Source organism: Canis lupus, chromosome 15 (assembly GCF_003254725.2).
Source record: "Canis lupus dingo isolate Sandy chromosome 15, ASM325472v2, whole genome shotgun sequence".
Classification (NCBI taxonomy): Eukaryota; Metazoa; Chordata; class Mammalia; order Carnivora; family Canidae; genus Canis; species Canis lupus.
The window spans coordinates 48,959,974-48,985,968 of NC_064257.1; the positions used below are offsets into that span (position 1 = coordinate 48,959,974).

The 25,995-nt window shown below is 35.2% G+C and overlaps 1 protein-coding gene across 10 annotated transcripts in view; it reads right to left on the reverse strand.

Annotated features, from left to right (window-relative positions):
- The window catches only part of LRBA (LPS responsive beige-like anchor protein), a 728,875-nt gene that overhangs the window by 623,332 nt on the left and 79,548 nt on the right, over positions 1 to 25,995 (reverse strand). For all 10 annotated transcript variants that reach the window (XM_025439493.3, XM_025439495.3, XM_025439499.3 and 7 more), the window contains exons 3-9: positions 24,838 to 25,069; positions 24,523 to 24,623; positions 17,716 to 17,811; positions 5,817 to 5,938; positions 5,609 to 5,735; positions 4,810 to 4,929; positions 2,588 to 2,734 (exon numbers count right to left, since the gene is read on the reverse strand). In XM_025439493.3, the coding sequence (XP_025295278.1) occupies positions 2,588 to 2,734; positions 4,810 to 4,929; positions 5,609 to 5,735; positions 5,817 to 5,938; positions 17,716 to 17,811; positions 24,523 to 24,623; positions 24,838 to 25,069 (945 nt within the window). The remainder of the gene's footprint in view (positions 1 to 2,587; positions 2,735 to 4,809; positions 4,930 to 5,608; positions 5,736 to 5,816; positions 5,939 to 17,715; positions 17,812 to 24,522; positions 24,624 to 24,837; positions 25,070 to 25,995) is intronic.

Below are 25,995 nucleotides of genomic sequence, written 5' to 3' on the forward strand. Positions count from 1 at the left end.
TTTTGTAGAAAATGATTAAGTGGGTTCTAAAAGATATCTGGAAATGCAAAGGACTTAGAAAAGCCAAACAATTTGAAAAAGAATACAGTTGAGAGTTTTAGACTTTGTTTTTAAGACTTACTATGAAACTAACAATAATCAAGACAGTACGTACAATTTGGTGTAAGAAAGACATATAAGTCATTGAAACACAATACAGCCTCAGAGATGCCAAGGTAAGGTAATGGAGAAAGAATATTATTGACAAAAAATTAGTACTGGAACACCAGAGTCTCCATATGGGAAAAAAAATGAATCTTGACCCTGATCTCATACCATACATAAAAATTAACTTAAAATGGATAAGCCTAAATATAAATGCTGAAACTATTAAGAGAAGAAAACAGGAGAAATTTTCCCAACCTTGGAATAAGTAAGGATTACTTAGGACAAAAAATCATGACAATAATCAAGAGTTGATAAACTAGAATCATAAAAATTAAATCAATCCATTCTTCAAAAGCCACATTAAAAAAACAGAAGGGCAGGACACCTGACTGGCTCAGTCGATAGAGCATGCAACTCTTGATCTCAGAGTTGTAGTTTGGGCCTCCCGTTGGATGTAGAGATTACTTAAAAATAAAATCTTGGGGGGAAAAAAAGCTAAAGGAAGAAATCAAAAAGGCAAGACATAGACCAGGGGAGAAACATTTGTAACTCATACATCTGATAAGAGTGTCATATTCAGAATATATAGAGCAATCTCAAAACTCAACAATAAAAAAAACAAAAATATGCAAAAGACGTGAATACACTTCACAAAGGAAGATTCACAAATGACCAGCGGCAATGAAAAGATGCTTGGAAAAAAAAGGAAAGGAAGGGAAGGAAGGGAAGGAAGGGAGGGAGGAAAGAAAGGAAAGAGGGAAAGGGAAAGGGAAAGGGAAAGGGAAAGGGAAAGGGAAAGGGAAAGGGAAAGGGAAAGGGAAAGGAAGAAAGAAGAAGAAAGAAAGAAAGAAATAAGAAAGAAAGAAAGAAAGAAAGAAAGAAAGAAAGAAAGAAAGAAAGAAAGAAAGAAAGAAAGAGAAAGAAAGAAGAAAAGAAAAGCAAGAAAAGGAAATATGCTTGAAATCTCTAGTCATTACAATTATGCAAATTAAAACCAAATTGAGACACTGCTATGTACTTGCTGAAACATCTAATATTAAAAAGATCTGGGAGCCTGAGTGGCTCAGTCAGTTAAGCAACTGCCTTCAGCTCAGGTCATGACGCCACAGTCCTAGGATTGAGTCCTGCATCAGGTTCCCTGCTCAGCAGGAGTCTGCTTCTCCCTTTACCCCTTCCTCCTGCTTGTGATCTCTCTCTCGGTTTTTCTCTCTCAAATAAATAAAATCTTACAAGAAAAAAGAAAAAGGACCAGCAATACAAGATGTTTAGGATGTGGAGCAAGTATAAATTTCATATGCTGCTTGGAAAAATGTAAAATTGTACAACTACCTCAGAAAAAGGCTTGACAACTTCAGTTATCATATCACTTAGTAATTCCACTCTTAAATATTTATGAAATAAAAATGTGTCAGCACAAAGACTCATACACCAATATTCTTATTTTATTCATAGAAGCCAAAAACTGGAAACCCTAATGTCTATCAATAAAAGAATGGATTTTAAAATTGTGTTATATTCATACAACGGAATACTACTCAGCAATACAAAGAAAGTGATATCAAGTGATAGACTAGTGGTTTCTCTCAACAGGAATGCAGTAGGGTTAGAAAAGTGGAAGAAATTGATAGAAGAAGCACAATTGAACTTTTTCCAGGAGGAGAAATGTTCTATTTCTTGATACTTGTGACAGTTATACTTTTGTTAAAATGAATTTAAAACTGTATACTTCACTGACTGTAAAGGTATATGTAAATCAAATCAATAAAACTTATTTTGTTTTCAAAGGAACATAGCAGACTAACTGAAACCAAACTAGACTAATAATGGCTTAACCCATAGGTTTCCAAACTTTCTTAGTTCATGACAGTCTTAGCATTTCAGTAATTGTTTATGTGCTCTAAATCAAAATAAACATTAAGTAATTTGGTTCACACAACTCTGTATTTTAATAATTTAATAATCATTTGAAAAAATTAAGGCACAAATCAAAAGAAAAAAATAATGTTTCCCTCATTATTCTACTAGCAAAATTATTAATCCTTTTTATGCATCCTGGGCACTGCATAAATTCTCAAATTTGGAAGTGGATTTTCACACACCATCATCATCATTTCCTGTTCCACATTAATTTCCACATGGTACTTGTTTTTTATCAAGTAACTGTTGAAAATTTAGTTGCAAAGATAGACATCATCGAAAGAAATGCAACATGAACTAAAGCTGAAACCTGAGCTAGTAGCTTGCACAGTGCCCCACATATGGCAAGTATACTGTGTTTCCCTTAAAAATTTAAAGTAACCTTCAGATTCCTGTGATTATCCTGTGGTAACTCCGATTACCTGGACATTCAGTTCTGTAACCCAAGGTAGGTTACCCCATGCATCACCTACCTTCAAATAAAGCTCAACTAACACTAAACAGTGAACAGCAAATAAAGTACCTTATATCCCAGGCCCAACTGATAAATAGCAAAAATCTGAGCGGCATTAAGAGCTTCACTGAAAAGGTAAACTGCAGTCATCTGACCACAAAACACTCTATTAGCATCTGCGGTTTCTGATGAGCCGAGGAAACATTTGTCAAAGGTCTGCGAAAGAAAACAGATTTTATTAGAGAAAAAAAAAACTATCTCCTCTAGAAATAACAACCTATATTGCTTAAATATTTTAGTATAAATGTTTTGTCCATTCTAAACTAACCTGACTAGATTAAAATAATTCATTCAGCATTTCACTTCATTCATTCACTGTTACCTTCTATGGAAATCAGGAAAGACATCACAGAAAAAGAGATTTAAGTTTTCCAGAGTACGATAAATAAAACTTGATGACAAAGTGGAGGTAGGAAATGAGAGTCAGAGAAATCATTATAGACTCTGAAGGTTCGTACTTGGGCAACCAAAGAAGCAGTCTTTGTTACAAGAAGGAAAATCATGAGTTAAGTTTAGGACACAATCAATCTGCCTTAATATGGATGGAGCTTACATGAATGGAGAAGTAACTGCCAACAGGGTTCTGTAAGTTTGGTGAAAAGTTAAAATTGTAAAAGATTTTTGCAGATATCAAGCTATAGATAACAGGTGAGGTCTTGAAGTAGAGACAATCTCTCAAAAGAAATTTGTAAATCTAGAAAAGCAGGGGTATGTTTTTCTTCTAACGTTAAAAAAAAAATTCTCAACATGTAGGTTGCAAACCACATTTTAAAGACCCATCTATACAACAAAGAGGGACTAAAATAAAGTTCTTCACATCTCTTTGAAAGTATCCTTTTGTCTAATAATGACAAAGCCATTATTAGAAAGAATGTTGAAAAAAATATATATATATTAACATTAGAAAGTGAAGAAAAGTTGTTTGCATTTGGGTTCTGATGATAAGCCACCTAAGTCAAATCACTGCTTCACATGCTGCTGATTTTGGCAAGTTACTTAATCTCTCTGTACTACAGTCTCCTTACTTGTAAAATGGAGGTTATTATAGCACTTATCTTGCAATACTGGTACTTTTAGAAAATAAAGCTATTTATTATAATGCCTGGATTGTACTCAATGAAGATGAACATAAGAAAAAAACAGGTTAAGAAACAATAAATATATCTGATTCCATTCTTGTGTTAAAAAAAAATGAGAGCTAACATTTACTGAGCACTTACTCTGTATAAGGCACTGTGCTGATAGACTTGTGAAGAGTATCTCCCATTCAATTAACACATTAACCTTCTGAGACAGGTACTACTTTACACCTATTTTCATGTGGAGAAAACTTATGCCTAATAGATTAAGCAAGGTCATATAGTCTATAAGTGATAGAACTGGATTTCAAAGTCTGTCTGTTACAATAACCTGAACTCTTAAGATTATCATTACATAATACATAAATATGTGTAGCATAGGATATAAAAAATGAAGTTAATGGTGAATGGGTGGAATGGTTTGTAATCATTTTCCTGATCTATATTGTTCAAGTTTTCTATTCAAAAATGCCATGGGTAGGAAAAGAGAACTTTTTAATTTAATTCCTATTTAAACTGTAAATTTAGGGATCCCTGGGTGGCGCAGTGGTTTGGCGCCTGCCTTTGGCCCAGGGCACGATCCTGGAGACTCGGGATCGAATCCCACGTCGGGCTCCCTGCGTGGAGCCTGCTTATCCCTCTGCCTGTGTCTCTGTCTCTCTCTCTCTCTCTCTGTGTGACTATCATAAATAAATAAAAATTTAAAAAAAAAAATAAAAAATAAAAAAAATAAACTGTAAATTTAATACATATGGATCTCTTTCAATCCTGAAAATATTATAACAGTTATCTATAACTGCAATGATTTGCAAAATTTATAAGCATGCATCATCTAACTCATGACTAAAAATGATCAGAATTCTGCTGTAGAGCTCCCAGCTCTAATTTGCTAAATGAACCAATGATACACCTTCAATATATATCATTACTTATAAATCCTCATCTCTACCCTATCCAGAATAATTTTATAACAAGGACTGAGTAATATCTTATGTGATACATGAACACAGTTCTACTCTATAAATACATTAACATGCTGGCCAAACTATCATCATAAAACTCTGCCATTGTGGTATTTTAAAATTTATACCCAGTGTATATTTTTATTTTAAAAGGTCATGCTTTTAAAATATTTTTTTTCAATTTACTTACATCACTGGTGTTCACAAACCATGTTATCTCACCATAGGAAGCTAGTTCACCATTCACATAACAACGAAGCTCACTGTTCTTCCATCGGTTATAAATGTGCACTATAGTTACCATATACCACTGAATAAGGAAAGTTTGGGAAAAAAAAAAGATTAGGATTCTTGCAATAACTCAACCACATTGATAATAACAAGTAAAACTTATATTATAAATTACAATTAAATCTAAAAATAAAATAAGACTACCTTTATTAAATCCAATATTCAACCTTTGGAACAATAGTTAATCAAGGGAACTCTCAATAGATAAAAACCTATTGTGAAATTACCTTTCCAACATTTTATTATGAATTTTCAAATATATCCCAATAAAGTTGGAAGTTCAGTACAAATACCTTCTTTTCCACCATCTAGATACCACAATTGTCAACATTTTGCCATTTGTTTTATCTACTTATCCATATGTATATACACCATTCATTAATCTCTAAATTTTAAGGCACAAAAGAAAACACCTATTACTACTACGACTAAAGTAACTGCCATTGAAACTTTGCTCTTGTATTTCTTTTAAACTCTATGAATAACAACGTATCACTCCTATTATTATCCAAATCAAGGAGGTTAACAATTGTCCAGTGATTTATACTTCATATAAATAAAGTATACTTATTTACTTCATTTTCTGAAACAGAATAAACAGAGCTGTGTTCTACCACATCACATCATTAATATTAAAACAAAGCATTTTCAAGGCCAGCAGAGCTTGTTAATTTAATTGAGTCAAAAAGAACACATACCTTTTGTGGTTTAAAATCAAATTTCACACAGTGTTGAAAGCCTTTTCCTTTTGACTTTATTGATGTTATAATCAAACAGCCCCCAACAAAGTGAGCAGAGTAACCAAGACCTTTGCTCGTTCTGAAACTACAAAGAATAATTTTCAATGTACCTCTAAATATTCTCACATTTTCAAAGAAAATAACACTAAGTTACAAAAATACATACCAATATAAATATGGTTTATCCTTATCCACATTGATGTTATTTACAGGATCCATTCTTAGCCAGGTATGAAATGTAAAACCATTCTGGTATGGCCATTTGGCTATAGGAGGTAATGCAATGGCCTAAAGGAAAAAACTTGAGTTATTGATTCACATGAAAAACTTTACTACTGAAGTAAAGAAAATAAGACTTTAAAATACTGCATATATTTCTACCACATGTCATTCCATACTCTGATTAAAATATCTAAAAGTCTCTTTATCCAAGACTTTAAATAACTTCTAAATTTTCCAAAATACATAATAATATTACTTTAATTAAATGATAAAAACATTCCATGTTACCTGCTAGATACACAAATTTTATTTGCTTAATTTCTTACATGAAAAAAAGATTCAAAAGTATTCTAATTAAAAGAAATAGGTAATGATATCATCGGAAATTTGTTGCTTAGATGTTAAGGTATTAGAAGAGAAAGACAAGAAAGGAAAAGAAAAAAGTTAAGGAAAAAATCTTAGAATGTGATTTTTATTAGCAAATATAAAGCTGGAAAGTTTATGACATTTTAAAATTATATTCAAAGCACTATACAGATGACTTTACCACCTGGTTTAAAATTTTATTGAAAAGATAATTTTATTTAAAATTATAGATTTTAAAATAAAATTTAACTTTAAAGTACATAAGGGACCCAAAATAGCATAAAAACAAAGTTGGATACTCATACTGTCAAATTAAAAACCTACTCCATGAAGCTCCTATAATGAAGACTGCATGATACCGGCATAAAAAAGAAATACAGATCAATGGACTACAATTGAGAGTCCAGAAATAAACCCTTATATTTGTGTTCAACTGATCTTCAACAAGAATGTCAAGACAATTCAATGCGGAAGTTACAGTTTTTTCAACAAATGTGCTGGGATCACAGGGTATCTACAAGAAAAAGTATAAAGTTGACTACTTCCTTACATTATATATGAAAAATAACCACAAATAGATCACAGATCTAAATATAAAAGTTAAAACAATAAAACTCTTGTAAGAAAAAATTAGGAGTAAATCTTTGTGACCCTGGGCTAAGCAAACACTTGTTTATTAGGCCACCAAAAGCATAAGCAACCAAAGAGAAAATACATCAACTGGACTTCATTAGAATTAAAAAAGGTTTGTGCTTTAAAACAAATCACAAAAAAAGTTAAAAGACGAGCCAAAAGAACAAAAGAACGTATTTCCAAATCACACATCTGATAAGGAACTTGTACACAGAATATATAAAGAACTCTTACAACTCAATAACAGAAAGACAAACACAATTTAAAAATGGAAAAAAGATATGAATAGACATGTCTCCAAAGAAGATATGCAAATGGTCAATACGGAAATGAAAAGATGCTCATCATCCATCACCAGTCACTAAGGTAATGCACATCAAAACCACAGATAGATACTACTTGACAACCACCAGGATGGCTGTAATCAAAATGACAGACATTAAAAAGTATTGGCAAATATATAAAGAAATTGCAACCCTCATAAACTGCAGTTGGACCGTAAAATGATAGTCACTTTGGAAAACAATCTGGAAGTTCCTCAAATGTTTAAACATAGACAATATGACCCAGCAATTCTACTCCTAGGTACATACACAAGAGAAATGAAAACATGTCCACAAAGAAACCTGTATGCAAAAGCCCAAGCAGTTTTATTTATAATAGCACAAAAAGTGGAATCAACTCTAATATTCACTAAGTAATGACGGATTAAACAAAAGGTAGATATTTTACATTTGAGTATTAGTAAGCCAGAAAAAAGAATGAAGCAGTGATTCATGCTACAACATGGATAGGCCTAAAAATTAGTATGCTAAATGAAAAAAGCCAATCACCAAAGGCCAGATACCCTATGACTCCATCTGTCTGAATTACCCAGAATAGAAAAATCCACAAATTTAAAGTAGTGGTTGCTTAGGTCTGGGAGTCTGAGGAGGAAATGGACTAAAAAGAACAGAGTTTCTTTTGGGAAAGATGAAAATGTTCTAAATTTGATTGTGATGGTGGTTGTACAACTCTGTAAACACCATAAACCATTCAATTATCCCCTGTACAAGTGACTGATATCATATGTAGATTATAATAAAACTATTTAAAAATCAGACTACACATATTTTTAAACTGTTATAATTTACATATGCACTTATCTACATATACACTAACATACATATATTCCTTTATAAAATATTCCATAAAACATGAAAAACATCCTAGAGCCAAATTTATGCAATAACACTACTGACAACTCAAGAGGCCAATTAAACGCAAATGTTGCATTAAGTAAATAATAGGGAGCACCTGCCTGGATCAGTGGTGGAGCATGTGACTCTTGATCTCAGATTTGTGAGTTCAAGTCCCAAGTTGGGCATAGAGGTTACTTCAAAAAAAGTAAAATAGAATACATAGATCAATGTGTATATATGCTCTCACTCACCAAAAAATGAGAATAGAAAATGGAAAAGCTGCAATGCCAGAGTGGCTCAGATTAAGCATCTGACTCTTGATTTCAGCTCAGATCATGATCTCAGGATTTTAAAATCAGGACTTATGTTGGGCTCCATGCTGAGTGTAGAGCATGCTTAAGATTCTCTGTCTCTGAACATGAGAGACACCTAACTCTGGGAAACAAACAAAGGGTAGTGGGAGGGGAGGGGAGGTGGGAGGAGGGAATGGGGTTGACTGGATGACGGGCACTGAGTGGGGCATTTGATGGGATGAGCACTGATGTTATACTCTATGTTGGCAAATCAAACTCCAATAATAAAATATACAAAAATAAATAAAAATAAAACTTTTTAAAATTCTAGAAAAAGAAAATAAGATTCTCTGTCTCTCTCTCCCTTTAACCCTCCCCCAGTACATGCAAGCATGTGCTTGCTCTCTCTAAAAAAGAAAAAAAGAAAAAAAAGAATATGCAAAAGCTTTATAAAAATAATTTATCCATGAATACTTTAATTTCTCTTTAAAAGCTATATCTAAGGAAAGAAATGAGTCACTGAATATATTTAAAACACCTATTCTCTAAAAGTTACAAAACCTGTTTAGCTGAACTATCCCACTTCCAAGATAAATGCAAGTAAGTGGAATAGATACATTATGATCTCAGAGAAATATAAACAATACAATTAAAATATGCAAGGAATAGAGAGAAGATGGCAGAAGAGTAGGAGGACCCTAGGCTCATCTTGTCCCAGGAACACAGATAGGTAATTATCAAATCATTCTAAATACTCCAGAAATCAACCTGAAGACTGACAGAACAATCTCTACAACTTAAGGGAGAGAAGAGGCCACATCGAGGAAGGCAGGAAGTGAAGAGATGTGGTTTAGAGGATAAATGGATCACAGGTGCTGCAGAGAGGAGGGAGCCATGGTCGCAGAGAAATACAAGAGAGAAGAGCACAACGGGAACACAAAAGGAGAACATTTCCCCCCAAAGACACAAGCTAGAAAAACGTGAGGGACTGATTTTTCATGAGTTCTGGCAACCAGCAGGACTTGAAAATTGGAGTTTTAAAGGTCAGTGGGCTTGGCTGGGATAGAGCCCTAAGGGTGCTGCCCTACTCCTAGAGAGAAGACAGACTAACAACCCCAGGCAGAGGGCAAGGACAGAGTGATCTGAGGAGCACCTGTGGCACACTGGGGAGAGATTAGTGGAGTTTATCTCTGAGAGGTGGTATTCAAGGAGATGCCTCTCCAGAAAAAAGAAACTGGCTGGCACCATTTCCCTCCCCTGTCTCTCGGTGTACACACAGAGCCACCTGCAGAAAGCAGCTCAGCACCAACACCAGCTGCCTGACTTGCTTATACCAAATCCCATACCTCTGCACCCTGGCACGACTGCCCTGTCAAACTTGCCTCAGTCCCAGCATGGCAGTGAGACCCTCCCACAGAAAACCAGTCCAGGCCCCCTGCCAACACCACATCTCTGAAGTTTTAAAAGTCAGCTGCCTTGCTGGGATAGAGTCCAGAGGGTACTGCACTGCTCCCAGAAAATAGCAGGCAAAACCCTGGAGGTGGACAGTATGGACATAGCAATCTGAAAAAACCCTAGTATACACAGTGGTTATTCACTCTTCTCAGAGTGCTTCCTTGATAGCAGTGTGCACAGAAACACCTCTGCAGGAACAAAGGAGCTAGTGGTGCCATTTCCCTCCCTCACCCCTCTGCATAAACACAGAGCCACTTGAGGGAAGCAGCCCAGACACTAGCTGCCTAACCTGCTTCACCAAGTTAAGTCCTTGGCTTTGGCGGTACTGCTCTTCTCAGTCAAGCAGGCCTCAGTCCCAGCAAGGCAGGCCACTTCCCCCAAAGGAACAGCAGAAACCTCTGCCCACACCACATCTTCCAACCAGAGAATTCTGCAGGACTTTAGTTCTAGTGGAAGTACCATCAGGTCTCATTTAACAGTCAACCAGAACACAACTGGTTAAAACTCGCCACATTCTGACCAAGGACAAAACACTGCCACTTCAGACAAGGAGAGTCTCTGCAGATGAATGGCCTAAAGGACAAAGCAGCCATAACACAACAGCAGAATGCACACAGCACACACCAGAGACACTACCTGAAGCACCAGGCCCTGGACACTATATGATTTCTTCTTCATAAAGCCATTACTCTCAGAAGCAAGAAACATAATGGGCTTTTCTAACATAAGAAGGCAGAGACTTAGATAAAATGCCAAGACAGAGACATTCATCACAAATAAAAGTACAAGGTAAGGTCCCAGAGAGAGATCTAAGGGAAACAGATATAAGTAATGTGTCTCATGGAGAATTTAAAATAACAATAACGAAGACACTTACTGGACTTGACAAAAGAATGGAAGATTTCAGGGAGACACTTAAGAGATAAAAGAGTTAAAAGAGAAAAGAGTTAAAAAAAACAAATGAAAAATGCAGTAAGGGAGATGGGAAACAGGCTTGATGCAATGAACACAAGGCTGGGGGAGTAAAAGAATGAATAAGTGATACAGAAGGTAAATTAGTGGAAAATAATGAAGCTGAACAAAAGAGAGAAAGAATAATTATGGAACATGAGAACAGATTTAGGGAACTCAGTGACTCCATCAAAAATAATAACATTTTTATTATATGAGTCCCAAAGAAGAAGAGAGAGAAGAGACAGAACATTCATTAGAGGAAATCAGACCTGAAAAATTCCCTAATCTAGGGAAGGAAACAGACATCCAGATACAGAAGGCACAGAGAACTCTCATCAAAATCAACAAAAGCAGGACAACACCAAGACATTATACTTAAATTTGCAAAATACAGTGATAAAGAGGATGGCTCAGTCAGTTAAGTATCCAACTCTTAATTTCAGCTCAGGTCATGATCTCAGAGTTGTGAGATTGAGCCCAGCATCAGGGCTGGGCATGGTGCTGCCTGAGATTCTCCCTCTCCTTCTCCCTCTGCCCCTGCTTTAAGCCACTCATGCACTCTCTAAAAATAATAATAATAATAATAAATAAAGAACTAAAAAGACCCAGGGTGTCAGAATGGATAAAAAGCAAGACCCATTTAGGGAAGGAAAAAAAAAAAAAAAGAAAAAGAGGGAGGGAAGCAAATGTTAAGAGACTCTTAAGGATAGAGAACAAACTGAGGGTTGATGGTAAGAGGTGGATGGGGGGTAGGCTAAACAGAGGATGAATATTAAGAAGGGCACTTGTTACAATGAGCACTGGGTATTTTTTTAAAAGGTTTTATTTATTTATTCATTAGAGACACAGAGAGAGAAAGAGAGAGGCAGAGACACAGGCAGAGGGAGAAGCAGGCTCCACGCAGGGAGCCTGATGTGGGACTCGATCCCAAGTCTCCAGGATCATGCCCTGGACAGAAGGCAGGTGCTAAACCACTGAGCCCAGGGTTCTCCAACACTGGGAATTGAGTGATGAATCACTATATTCTACTCCTTAAACCAATATTACACTATGTATTAACTAACTAGAATTTAAATAAAAATTTAGAAAAAAAAATTTTAGAAAGAAAAAAAAAACTCAAGACCCATCTATACGCTGCCTACAAGAGACTCATTTTAGACCTAAAGACACCTGCAGACTGAAAGTGAGAGGATGAAGAAACATTTATCATGCAAAAAGAAATCATAAGATGCCAGAATAGCAATATTTATACCAAAGTATACTTTAAGCCTAAGACTATAACAAGATATGAGGCAGGGCGCTATATCATAATAAAGGGGACAATCCAACAAGAACAATTGTAAACATTTATGCACCCAACATGAGAGCACTCAAATATATAAAACGATTAAAAACAAACATAAAGAAACTAATTGATAATAATACAATAATAGCAAGGGACTTTAACACCCTTTCACATCAATTGAGACATAATCTAAACAGAAAATCAACAAGGAAACAATGGCTCTGAATGACACACTGGACCAGATGGACTTAACAGATATATTCATCATTCCGTCAACATTCCATCCTAAAGCAAAATATACATTCTTTACGAGTGCATATGGCACTTTCTCCAGAATACATCACATACTAGGTCACAACTCAGGTCTCAACACATACAAATATACTGAGTTCATACCACACATATTTTCTGACCACAATGCTATAAAACTTGAAGTCAACCACAAGAAAAAATGTGGAAAGACCAAATACACGGAGGTGAAAGAACATGCTACTCAACAATGACTGGGTCAACCAGGAAATCAAAAAGGAACAAAAAAATATATGGAAAAAATGAACATGAAAACACAGTAGTCTAAAACCTTTGGAATGTAGCAAAAGCAGGACTAAGAGGGAAGTAGAAAGCAATACAGACCTACGTTAACAAGGAAGAAAAATATAAATAAGTAACCTAAACTTATAACTAAAGGAGCAAAAAAACAATAAATGAAACTGAAAGCCAGCAAAAAAGGGAACTAACACAGATTAGAGCAGAAATAAATGATACATAAAAACTAAAAAAGAGAACAGTTCAATGAAAACAGAAGCTCGTTCCTTGAAAAAATTAATAAAATTGTTAAAGCCCTAGTCAGACTTATATAGAGAAAAGACCCTAATATGTAAATTCACAAATGAGAGAAGAGAAATAACCACCAAAATCACAGAAATATAAACAATTATAAGAGAATATTATGAAAAACTATATACCAACAAATTAGACAACCATAAACTACCAAACCAACACAGGAAGAAATACAAAACTGGAATAGACCAATAACCAACAAAGAATTGAATTAGTAATAAAAAATCTCCCAAGAAACAAAAGTCCAAGGTCAGATGGATTCACAGGTGAATTTTACCAAACATTTAAAGAAGAGTTAATATTTATTCTTCTCAATCTATTCCAAAAAATAGAAATGAAAGGAAAACTTGCAAATTCATTCTATAAGGCCAACATTACCCTGATACCAAAACCAGATAAAGACTTGACTAAGGGACGCCTGGGTGGCTCAATGGTTGAGCATCTGCCTTCAGCTCAGGGTGTGATCCCCGGGGTCCAGGGATCGAGTCCCGCATCGGGCTCCCTACAGGGAGCTCCCTCTACCTGTGTCCCTCTACCTGTGTCTCTGCCTCTCTGTGTCTCTACCTGTGTCTCTGCCTCTCTGTGTCTCCCATGAATAAATAAATAAAAACTTAAAAAAAAAAAAACTTGACTAAAAAAGAAAACTACAGGCCAATATCCCTGATAAACATGGATGCAAAAATTCTCAATAAAATACTAGCAAACTTAATCCAACAGTACATTAAAGGAATCATTCACCACAATCAAGCAGGATTTACTCCTGGGCTGCAAGGGTGGTTCAATATTCACAAATCAAAAAATAAGATATATATTAATAAAAGAAAGGATAAGAACCACATAATCCTGAGGTGCCTGGGTGGCTCAGTCAGTTAAGCACCAGACTCTTGATTTCGGCTCAGGTCATGATCTCAGGGTCGTGAGGTCAAGCCCCATGTCGGGTTCCACACTTAGCAAGGAGTCTGCTTGAGACTCTCTCACTCCCACTTCCTCTGCCCCTTCTCACCCCTGGCCCCCCCTCAAATAAATAAATAAATCCTTTTAAAAAGAAAACCATATGATTCTTTCAATGGATGCAGAAAAAGCATTTAATGAAGTACAACATCCTTTCATGACACAAATGCTCAACAAAGTAAGGTTCGAGGGAACATATGTCAACATAATGAAGGCCATATATGAAAACTCACAGCTAAGATCATCCTCAATGGGTCAAAACTTAAGAGCTTTTCCTCTACAATCAGAAATAAGACAGGGATATGCACTCAAACCACTGTTACTTAACATGGAACTGGAAGTCCTAGCCATAGCAATCAGATAACACAAAAAAATATAAGGCACCCAAATAAGCAAGGAAGAAGTCAAACTTTCACTATTTGCATATTACATGATATTCTATACAGAAAACCCAAAAGATTCTACTAAAAAATTATCAAAAGTGATAAATTCAGTAAGGTCGCAGGATATAAAACCGGTGTATTGAAATCTGCTGCATTTCTATACACCAATAATGAAGCAGCAGGAAAAGAAATTAAGGAATCAAACTCATTTACAAATGTACCAAAAATATTAAGATACCTAAGAATAAACCTAGCCAAAGGGATGAAAGATCTATACTCTGAAAACTATCAAACACTAATGAAGGACATTGAAGATGACACAAAGAAATGGAAAAACATTCCATGTTCATGGATTAGAAGAACAAATATTAGTAAAGTATCTATACCATCTAAAGCAATCTAGAGTTAATTCAATCCTCATCAAGATACCAATTGCATTTTTCACAGAGCTAGAACAAAGAATTCTGAAACGCATACAGAACCACAAAAGACCCTGAATAGCCAAAGCAACCCTGCAAAAGGTAAGCAAAGCTGAAGGAATACCTGGGTGGCTTAGTTGGTTGAGTCTACCTTAGTCTCAGGTCATGATCCTGGAGTCCCCAGGATCCCTGCTCAGCAAGGACTCTGCTTCTACTCCCTCTGCCCCTCCCTCTGCTCCTGCATGCGCGCTCTCTCACTCTATTAAATAAAATCCAAAAGAAAGAGAGAGAGAGAGAGAGAGAGAGAGAAAAGCTGGAGGCATCACAATTCCAGGCTTCAAGTTATATTACAAAGCTGTAGTGATCAAAACAGTATAGTACGGACACAAAAATAGACACATAGGGCAGCCCAGGTGGCTCAGTGGTTTAGCACCACCTTCGGCCCAGGCCCTGATCCTGGAGATCCAGGATCAAGTCCCACCATCGGGCTCCCTACATGGAGTCTGCTTCTCCCTCTGCCTGTGTGTCTCTGCCTCTCTCTCTCTCTCTCTCTCTCTCTCTCTCTCTCTGTGTGTGTATGTGTGTGTGTCTTTCATGATTAAATAAATAAAATCTTAAAAAAAAAAAAAAAAGACACAGAGATCAATGGAACAGACTAGAAAACCCACAAATGAACCCACAATGATGTGGTCAATCATTTGTTTCTTCCACAAACCAGGAAAGATTATCTAATGGAAAAAAAGACTCTTCAAAAAATGGCGTTGGGAAAAGTGGACAACAGCATACAAAAAAATGAAACTGGACCACTTTCTTACACCATATACAAAAATAAATTCAAAATGGATGAAAGACCTAAATGTGAGACAGGAAATCATTAAAATCCTAAAGGAGATCACAGGCAGTAACCTGTTCAATATTAACCACAGCAACTTTTTCTAGATATATCTCCTAAGGGAAGGGAAACAAAAGCAAAAATAAACCTTTGGTAGTACATCAAAATAAAAAGCTTCTGCACAGCGAAGGAAACCATCAACAAAACTATAAGGCAACCTTCAATGGGAAGAGATATCTGTGTATGACATATATACAAAGTTAGTATCTACAATATATAGGAACTTATAAAACTCAATGCCCAAAAACCAATCCAATTAAAAAAATGGGCAGAAAATGTGAATAGACATTTTCCCAAAGAAGACATACACATGGCCAACAGACAAATGAAAAGATCCTCAACATCATGTATCTTCAGGGAAATACAAACCAAAACCACAATGAGATATCACCTCACACTTGTCAGAATGGCTAAAATCAACAATATAGGAAAGAATAAGTGTTGGCAAGGATGTAGAGAAAGATGAACCATCTGGCACTACTGGTGGGAATGCAAACTGGTGCAGCAACTCTGGAAAACAGTATGGAAGGGCCTCAAAAATTTAAAAAAAAAAGAACGACCTTACAATCCAGCAATTGCACTACTGGGTATTTACCCAAAGAATAGAAAAATACTAACATGTACCCTGATGTTTATAGCAGAATTATCTACAATAGCCAAATTTTGAAAAAAATCCCAATGTCCATCCACTAATGAGTGGATAAAGATGTGGTATGATAAATATTATATATATATATATATATATATATATATATATGTATAATGGAATATTACTCAGCCACAAAAAATAACAAACACCATGGATGAAGCTACAGAGTATCATGCTAAGTAAAATAAGTCAGAGAAAAACAAATACCATACGATTTCATGCACTTGGGGAATTTAAGAATCCAAATAAATAATCACTGGGGAAAAAAGAGAGGGACAAACCAAGAAATAAACTCCTAACTATAGAGAACAAACTGATGTTTATCAGAAGGCAGGGGGGCAGGAGGATGGGTTAAATTGGTGATGGGGATTAAGGAGTGCACTTGTTGGATGAGCATCAGGTGATGTACAGAACTGTTGAATCACTAAATCGTACACTTGAATATTATACTGTATGTTAACTAACTAGAATTTAAACTTAATAAATAAAAAATTATAACATGCATTTTAAAAAGGTTAATCTCATAAGACTACTTCTTATATTAGAAGCAAATCACAGGCTCAATGCCAAGAAAGTAAAGTTATCCTGGAAAGCTTCAAATCTACAATGCCTAATAAGGAAAAATTATAAAGGAAAAATAATCCAAGCAACAAACTTTCCCAAGAAAGCTGTGTATTGTATGTAAAACATTCCAGTATCACAAAAGTCCTTTTAAAACACTCTTTTCTTTCTGCAGGCATTACCTGACTACATAGGGCCTAAAAAGCAAATAAGATATTATGAGAAACAACGAAAAAACAAAAAACAAAAGACAATCTCAGAAAAAGCACAGGCTGAAATATCTCCAAAAAAATTTTTGCTAGTAACAGGCAGAGGAATGCAATCTGAAGAGGTAAAAAAGCTTCCATAAATAACATATATACATTTTACAATGCACTCCTGTAACATTTTGAAACACTGCAGATATTACTCCCAATGTCTTATTTACAAACTGATTAACAGCTTATAAGAAAGCTGAAAATAAATAAATAAATAAATAAATAAATAAATAAATAAATAAATAAAAAGAATGCTGAAACTGATATAATTTGGAAACTCACAAATCAGGAAAACTTGCCTGAAAGTTTCAGAGTTATTCTCATTCTAAACAGGAGGTGCAAAAGAAACACCCTTTGGGGAAATATAAGGCTGAAGAAAGATGTTTAGTAAGATAGAAAGTGAAAGTGTCACACATAAACATCTATTTGAGAATGTAGAGATAAATTCTAAAGACAACATGACTTATGTTCAAAAGAACTGGGTTCTTACTCCATTGTTGTCCCAAGCTATATAAATGGGCAGCTTTCTTAACTTCTCTGAGCCTGTATTTCTTCACCTTTACAACAGGGAAAAGTAACACAAATACCCACTATAAGGAGTAAGTTAAGCTGTTCAAAGAAGTTTCTACTTAACACTGAACCTGTCAGGGTAAGTTTACAGGGCTGTACTTTCTGGAAGCTAAGGAAAGAACTCCAAGAAATTTCCTTAGTAAAATTTACTTACTGCAGCACTCTTTCCTGGAAAGTTGAAAAAGGCATCAGGACCATACTTCTGAGGCATATGCTTTAACACAGACAGCAACTTCCCAGCATGTGGAGGCTATGAAAATAATTAACAACGCATTAAACATATAATTCACCATAAACAAAAATACTTACTTTTAATATACTCAAGAATAACCAAATAATGCTGTTAGCTAAAAGCATAGAAAAAGCATATTATTTTCACTATCTCAAAGAAACATAAAATGTACTCTATGCCATTTTTTGCAATATGATAGAACGTATGAGGTGTTTGATAAGTATGTGCCAATATCCACTGACAACTGTAAGTTCTCCACACTGCAGCAAAAATAGTTTTAAAATTACAAATTATATCAACCCACTACCCATCCCTCTTTAAAATACTTTTTAATTTCACAAATTATGTTTCCTATATTACACTGTTAAAGACTGTTTTCAAAGAAACAATAAAAATATTTTAACCTTATAAGGACCCTAGAGGTAGTACTATTATTATCATCCCATTTTATAGAGAAGGACTCTGAGACAGAGGAATATGTATGTATGTCCAAGGTCACATAGGCATCAAGTGAAAAGACTCTGATCAAAACTGACTCTAACTATAGAGTCTATACTTTTAACCACTACACTTTCACCTTTCTTTTATGCTATTTCTCCTATAGCTTCCCAGTGCTCTTAAAACAAAGACCAGAGATCCCTGGGTGGCACAGCGGTTTAGCGCCTGCCTTTGACCCAGGGCGCGATCCTGGAGACCCGGGATCGAATCCCACATCGGGCTCCCGGTGCATGAAGCCTGCTTCTCCCTCTGCCTATGTCTCTGCCTCTCTCTCTCTCTCTCTCTCTCTCTCTGTGTGTGTGTGTGTGACTATCATAAGTAAATAAAAATTTTTAAAAAAATTAAAGAAATCCATATTTTAAATAAATAAATAAATAAATAAATAAATAAATAAATAAATAAATAAAACAAAGACCAAAACCCTTAACATAGCCCACAAGATACTATATCTACCTCACTAGCCTCATTCTGCATTTCCATCTTTCCCTCTCTCTGCATTCCACCCACAAAGCTCTTTCTGCCTTCTTCCCACAACAGGGCCTGAGCACAAACTATTCCTTGTGCTTAAAATGTTCTCACTAGGCCTACTTCCCTCCCCTATTAACTAAATAAAGCTTACCTATCTTTTAGAGCTCATCTTAATGGTCACTTCCTCATGGCAGTCGTCCCTGACCTCTGAGACTGGATCCAATCTCCCTGTCGTTTTATTCTACAGTATTACCTTTACTACATAACATATTTAAAAAGTTGTAACATTTTTTTTAAGATTTTATTTATTTATTCAAAAAAGACACAGAGAGAGAGGCAGAGACAAAGGCAGAGGGAGAAGCAGGCTCCAATCAGGGAGCCTGATGTGGGACTCAACCCTGGGACTCCAGGATCATGCCCTGGGCCGAAGGCAGGCGCTAAACCGCTGAGCCACCCAGAGATTCCCAACATTACATTTATTTAATGCCTCTTTGATCTACAAGTCTCCTCTAATATACAAAACAACCAACAGCTAAAATGAAAAAGATTTATTTACAAGGAAAAGTAAACAACAATCATATATACATTGTCATTTTAATCAGTTTAGAAGCAAACAGGATAAAATGTAGTACATTCTTCTTCATTAAAAGTTCTAAACAGGGACACCTGGGTGGTTCAGCGGTTGAGCATCAGCCTTTGGCTCAGGGTGTGATCCTGGGGTCTCTGGAGTCCCACATTGGGCTCCTGCAGGGAGCCTGCTCTCCCTCTGCCTATGTCTCTGCCTCTCTCTCTCTCTCTCCCTCTGTCATGAATAAATAAATAAAATCTTTTTTAAAAAAGTTCTAAATAGGGTCACACCACAAATTAAATCACTGGCTTGCCTTCATCTTATTTGGTATCTGCTCTATCTACTAAATGTCTAAAAGAGTCCAGCAATCTTTTACCTAAATGTTAAGTGATCAAAATTTTTTCAATTAGCCACACTGCTCAATTATAAAAGTGTAATAACAAATAACTAGAATCATATTGATTTTTAAAATAAATTCCAAAATGAAGTAACCAAAAATAACTCTGCAGTCAAAAACAGAAATACAATATTATAGCATTTCCATTTAGAGAACCATTCCATGAATGTCTGAGGACTTCTTTGGTTTGGGGGAGGGTGTTAAAATGTTATTTTTAGGTAATCTCTACACCCAGCGTGGGGCTCAAATTCACAACCCTGAGATCAAGAGTTACATGCTCCACCAACTGAGCCAGTCAGGCACCCCAAGGCCTTGCTCATTTTATTAACAGCTCATTATTTTTTCCCTTAATGCCCTAAACCCATTCTCATTCTACTGCCAATCACATAAGCAACTGTATGAACATATTTAATCTTTTTCAATAATGTTTTTGTGTGACTGTACTTGTAATTTAAATAATATTGGATTAGATATTTGAATCTGTTTCTTTCTTCCTGCTTCCTGCATCTATTTATATTAACTTTTACATGAATTCTAACTGCTATATAATAATCTACTCTATGTATCCAATACATTTTACCTAGTCTACTCTCCTAATGATAAGCCTCCATGGTGACAATTCACTGCCACCAAAAATAATGTTTCAGTGAACACTTTCATGCATATTTCCTTATGAAACTGTGAGAATTTCCAAGTCACTGGATATGGCTATAATTTATGTGACTAAGTAGTGGTAGATTACTCGAGGTTGGTTAAATGAGTGTTCATTCCAACCACTAGCACACAGGTTCAAAAAAACCCTGACCTTGTTTTATGTAAGTGATGAGTCATTAAATTCTACTCCTGAAACCAGTATTATACTATATGTTAACTAACTACAATGTAAATAAAGATTTGGAAAAAAGGGAGTGAATGGGTGACGGGCACTGGGGGTTATTCTGTATGTTAGTAAATTGAACACCAATAAAAAATAAATTAAAAAAAAAAAAAGATTTGGAAAAAAAAATAAGGTAAAGTAAAAACTGGAACAAAAGATGGGATTTGAAATAGGCAAAATCAAAATATGCATGTAACTACAAAATGTGTAAGCTAACATTCACATAAGCCTCAGAACTTAGATGCAATCATGTGGTCATGGTAATTATTATTACACTTCAATATTCTAATGTGCCCATCATAGCAAGTGACAAGGGTAAAGACATCAATCCCATCAATTCTGTCACTTAGGCATAGCCATGTCCTTTTTGATTTTTTTAAACTTTTTTTTAAAGATTTTATTTATTTGTCAGAAAGCACAAGCTGGGTGAGTACCAGACAGAGGGAGAAGCAGGCTCCCCACTGAGCAAGGAGCCCAATGGAAAACACCCTGGGATCGTGACATGAGCCAAAGGTATATGCTTAACCGAGTGATCCAGGCATCCCTCCCTTTTTGACTTAAAGAATTCTGTTTCAATCTAGTTTAAATGTAGGCTACGGTCTATCTTGTGCTAACATTGCTACTATTGGTGTTAAAACAGTTCTCAAACTATAATTAGTGAATCAAATAATTTTTTGTTTCAACTACTGATGCAGACTTAACTTGCTGAAACACAGAAAAGCTGTGAATCAGCTAATAAATAGAAATGCTGACCCTCCCCAGAAAGAAAAATTAAATAAAATAATCCTATCCCCCAACTATATTGGCTATTATCCAACTTTATAATCCTTAATACTAATAAAGTGACATATCAATATTGTTTTAATTTGAACATCTCTAATTATTAGTGATTTTGTGTTTATTTGGTTGTAGGATTTCTAAGACTATAAACATCTATTCATATCCTTTGCTATTTTCTCAGAGTTTTCTATATTCACCAACAGAAATGTATTAATTATATACTCACAATAAATACACTGAATATAAATCAAAAGTAAAATGAAAGCAGTATCTAGACAGTCCCTGACTTCTGACAGTTCAACTTATGATTTTACTTCACAATGATGTGAAAGCTATATGCATTCAGAAGAAGTAATATTTGAATTTTGAAGTTTGATCTTTTCCCAGGCTAGTGACATGCAATATGCAGTACAATACTCTCTTATGACACTCGGTGGTGGCAGCAAGCCACAGCTCCCAGTTAGCCACACAATCACAAGGGTTACACTTCACAACCATTCTATACCCATACAAACTTTCTGTTTTACACTTTCAATACAGTTTTCAATAAATTATATGAGATATTCAACACTGTATTATAAAATAGACTTTGTGTTACATCATTTGGCCCAACTGTAGGCTAATATAAGTGTCCTGGGCACATTTAAGATAGGTTAGGCTAAGCTATGTTGTTGGGTAGGGTATTAAATGCATTTTCAACTTTTGATACAACCCCACTGTAAGCTGAAGAAGATCTGTACTTCCTCTTCTGGACATGATACAGTAACACGACCTAGACTTATCAACTCACCATAAACAACAAGAATGCTGGAAAAAATGTATGAAACAAAACCTATCTTCAGACATGGAAGAGGTAGCTGAAGACTATACTTCAGAAAAGGAAACAAAATGAGCCATGAGATTACCCCATTTTCTACCAGGATGTAATTTCTATCACTGCATAGGAAGAGGGAAACAAAATAGAATTTGAAGGTCTCATTGACTTGATGAGGCACAAACTGGAATATGGGTAGTCTGAAGTAGATAAAAGCTTCAAGGCAGAGTACTAAAAAGAAAAGAGCTATGTGGACAAGAAGCTCCAAAAATCTGCACTGACTCCTTGGATTAATACCAAACTATTCAAGCCTACCATAAAACTGAACAAGGTAAGGCCAAGATATTAACACCTCTAAGTAAAAGAATTCCCATAGCTACTATAGGGCCAAAAATTATTTGAAGCCCTTCTAGACACTGTGTAGAGACCACAGTCTTAGACTACGTCTTATCTCATATCTGAGACTGAAGATCATTCACAGAGACCCTAAAAGAATCAGGCCTGAAGGAGGCTAAACTAGCCCTAGAAAAACAGCTAATCTAGACCTGACCAAAAGAAAACTTTTAAACTACCCTGGCAGGTAAAGTCATTGCACAAATAATTTATCTGTCTTCAAAAACAGTCTAAAATCTGAAAAGGGATATGACAAAATCCAGCACTCAACAAGGAACAATCCACTTATCTAATATCACTGGATCTAAAATCACTAGCAGCAGAACAAGGAAAATATGACCTATAAGCAGAAGTAAAATCAGTGAGTAGAAAAATGATCTAGAAAATGATAAAGATGATAGACTTAGTAGATAAAACAATATGAAATCAATTATTATAAACATGTTCAACAGTCCTAAGGATTTAAATAAAAATAAGGGAAAATAAAAGATACTTTTTAAAAGAAATAAAGAGAATTTTTAGAAATTAAAAAAATCTGAAATCTGAAAATTTAACTGGAGAGAATCAACACACTGCAGAAGAAAAGAGCAATTACCTTAAAAATGCAGTAATAAAAGCAATCTAAAATGAAGCACAAAGAAAAAAGGCTAAAAAAAAAAAAAGTGAAATGATCTAGTAACCTACTAGACACATTCAAGAGAGCTAACATACATGTAATTAGAGTTCCAGAAAAAGCAAGCAGGGACAAGAATTATTTGAAGAAATAATGACCATAATGTTCCCAATTTTGCTGAAAATTATATTATAAACACACAGATACCAGAATAAACACAAGGTAAAGCATACCAAGAAATATAATAAAATTGGTAATAATCTATGTGAAATCTTTTTTTTTAAAGTAAGCTCCAGGGGGATCCCTGGGTGGCTCAGCGGTTTGGCGCCTGCCTTTGGCCCAGGGCACGGTCCTGGAGTCCCAGGATCGAGTCCCACATCGGGCTCACTGCATGGAGCCTGCCTGTGTCTCTGCCTCTGCCTCTGCCTCTCTCTCTGTCTATCATGAATGAATAAATAAATAAATCTTTAAAAAAATAAAAATAAAAAAATAAAGTAAGCTCCACACCCAACATGGGACTTGAACTCAAGACCCTAAGATCAAGAATCACATGTCCACCCCCAATGATGAAATCTTAAAAGTAGCAAGAAAACTATAGCTTGATACATAGAAGCTCAAGTCTAGCCACTTTAACACAATAAACTAAGTACAATTGCAAAGTACCAATTTAGATATATTCCAACACAGCTATATTAAGGTTCAGGTGTGGTGAGTAGTGCTGTGGGCAATGATCTCAAAGGGCACTAAAATAAGCCTAGAAATGCAACAAAAATGGAGAAAATATTGATTAGTATTCCTCTAAGAGGTAAGTAACCAAGTGGTAGGAAGAAACAGTTTGCTAAGACACCTGGAGTTCAAAATAAGTTGACCATTAACTCTATTCATTGAAAAGGACTACTACATTGAATCTGTGGAAGGCAGACCCAATTAACTGAGTAACTTGTGTTCGCTGAGTGGGTTATTCAAGTTTAAGGACTCCAGCTAAACTACTCAGGTCAACAGAATCTAGGTGTTGCTACCTAACACTTTTCCTTTTCTGTCCTTACCCTTTACCTCTAATAAATATTAAATGTATATTTGAAGACTAACAATTTGAAGTAGGGCCAAGCGTTACCCTGCCTGGAACACCCAGTTCTCTTAGTCTGCCCCTATGTCAGGATCATATCAAAAGTAGCTATAGAGACCTAAACACTATTTTAATTAATCTCTTCCCTTCAATTTGACATTTACCCCAATATAATAATAAGAGTTGTTTAAAGGCCACTAATGTGTTTGAGGAGAGGGATACTTTCAATTATCAAAGAGTATTCAGTTTTTTTACCCATTGTCCTTTATCTCCTTGAAGTTTACTGAAGAATAGCTTTAGTTCTCGAACTGTCAAATTATAGCTAGCCAGCACTCCCAACATGTCAACTAAAAGATCTGGAAACGAAAGAAAACAATAAAACAATTAAACAATTTATATTTCTTCAACAATTAAAATATACTGTGCTTATTTAAGAGTTTGAACACTAAAGTTCCATGCACATGTTAGATGCTTAAATATTTCTGAAATAAATATTAATAAGAGAAATACAGTATTTAAGAATCAAATTTTATTTCTTCATATCCACTGTACTACAGAAAAAAATCTTACCTGCTATCATACTGTCAACCTTTTCAATTTTCCCAAGCACTTTCTCAACAAGGCCTACTTCAGTGCAGACTTGAAGATTTCGTATGCTTTTCTTCAGAATTGCTGTAAACATGCTCCAGACTTCTGCTTGGCAAGTAATGTCACATTTTTCTAATAGGTCCACCATGCAGATGATACTCTCACCTTCTTGGATAATGAAATTCATTTCCAAATCAAACTGCCCTCCTACCAACTTCCAAAAGGGGAGGGGGAGAATTAAAAACATTAGTGCTTTTTGATATAACTTGAACACACTCCTAATCTTCTCTACCGTCTACAACAAAAGGGTCCATAAACACACACACACACACACACACACACACACACACACAGCTCTAAAGATTAAAGCTTCTAAAGAAACCCTCAAGTTAAGATAGCACAAAGTCAAGGAAGACTTACAATATAAAAATGGAAGTATTTTTCAACAGAAACAAACACAGGATGTCTTAGGTAAATCACTACTTACTGCCCTGATAACAATAAAGATCTAATTTTTAACTATAGCTATAGAAGCTATAACTGCTTCTAATTCAGTATTTATGAATTATGAACTCTGTGAACTATCCACAGCAACCTAGAGGTGCTTTGCTATTTATACAAAACACCAGCTCACAACAGAAATGAAAAGGTGAAAGAAACTGCTCAAAGTGGACACAGAACTTAAGAGTTTATATTTGCCAAATTCCTAGTTTATTTTACCTACCGATTGTGATCCTCTTTCCTTCCCTGTCAATAATTAGGATAACTTATATGTAATCATACACCCAAAGTACTAATCAAGAAAATTTATTTCATTGATACTATCAAAAAATCCATCCAGATAAAGATATACTGATCTATCACCTTAATGCCATCTTACCCACAGCAAGCTCTCACACAGAGGAGAGTATTTTTAAATATTAACAAATCCCAGTTGTTTAAAGGAATGAAAATACTTTTAGAATTACCTTTGTAGAACTATCCTTATTAACTATATTTCTAAAAGATATCTGCCACAAATATTACATACATGATTCACCTACACTCGTATCCTTCTGAATGTCTTGGTTTTCATTATGCATTAAACCCAAAAAGTGGTCAAGAATTAGGAGAAACTGAACTTTATAAAACAAAAGGCAA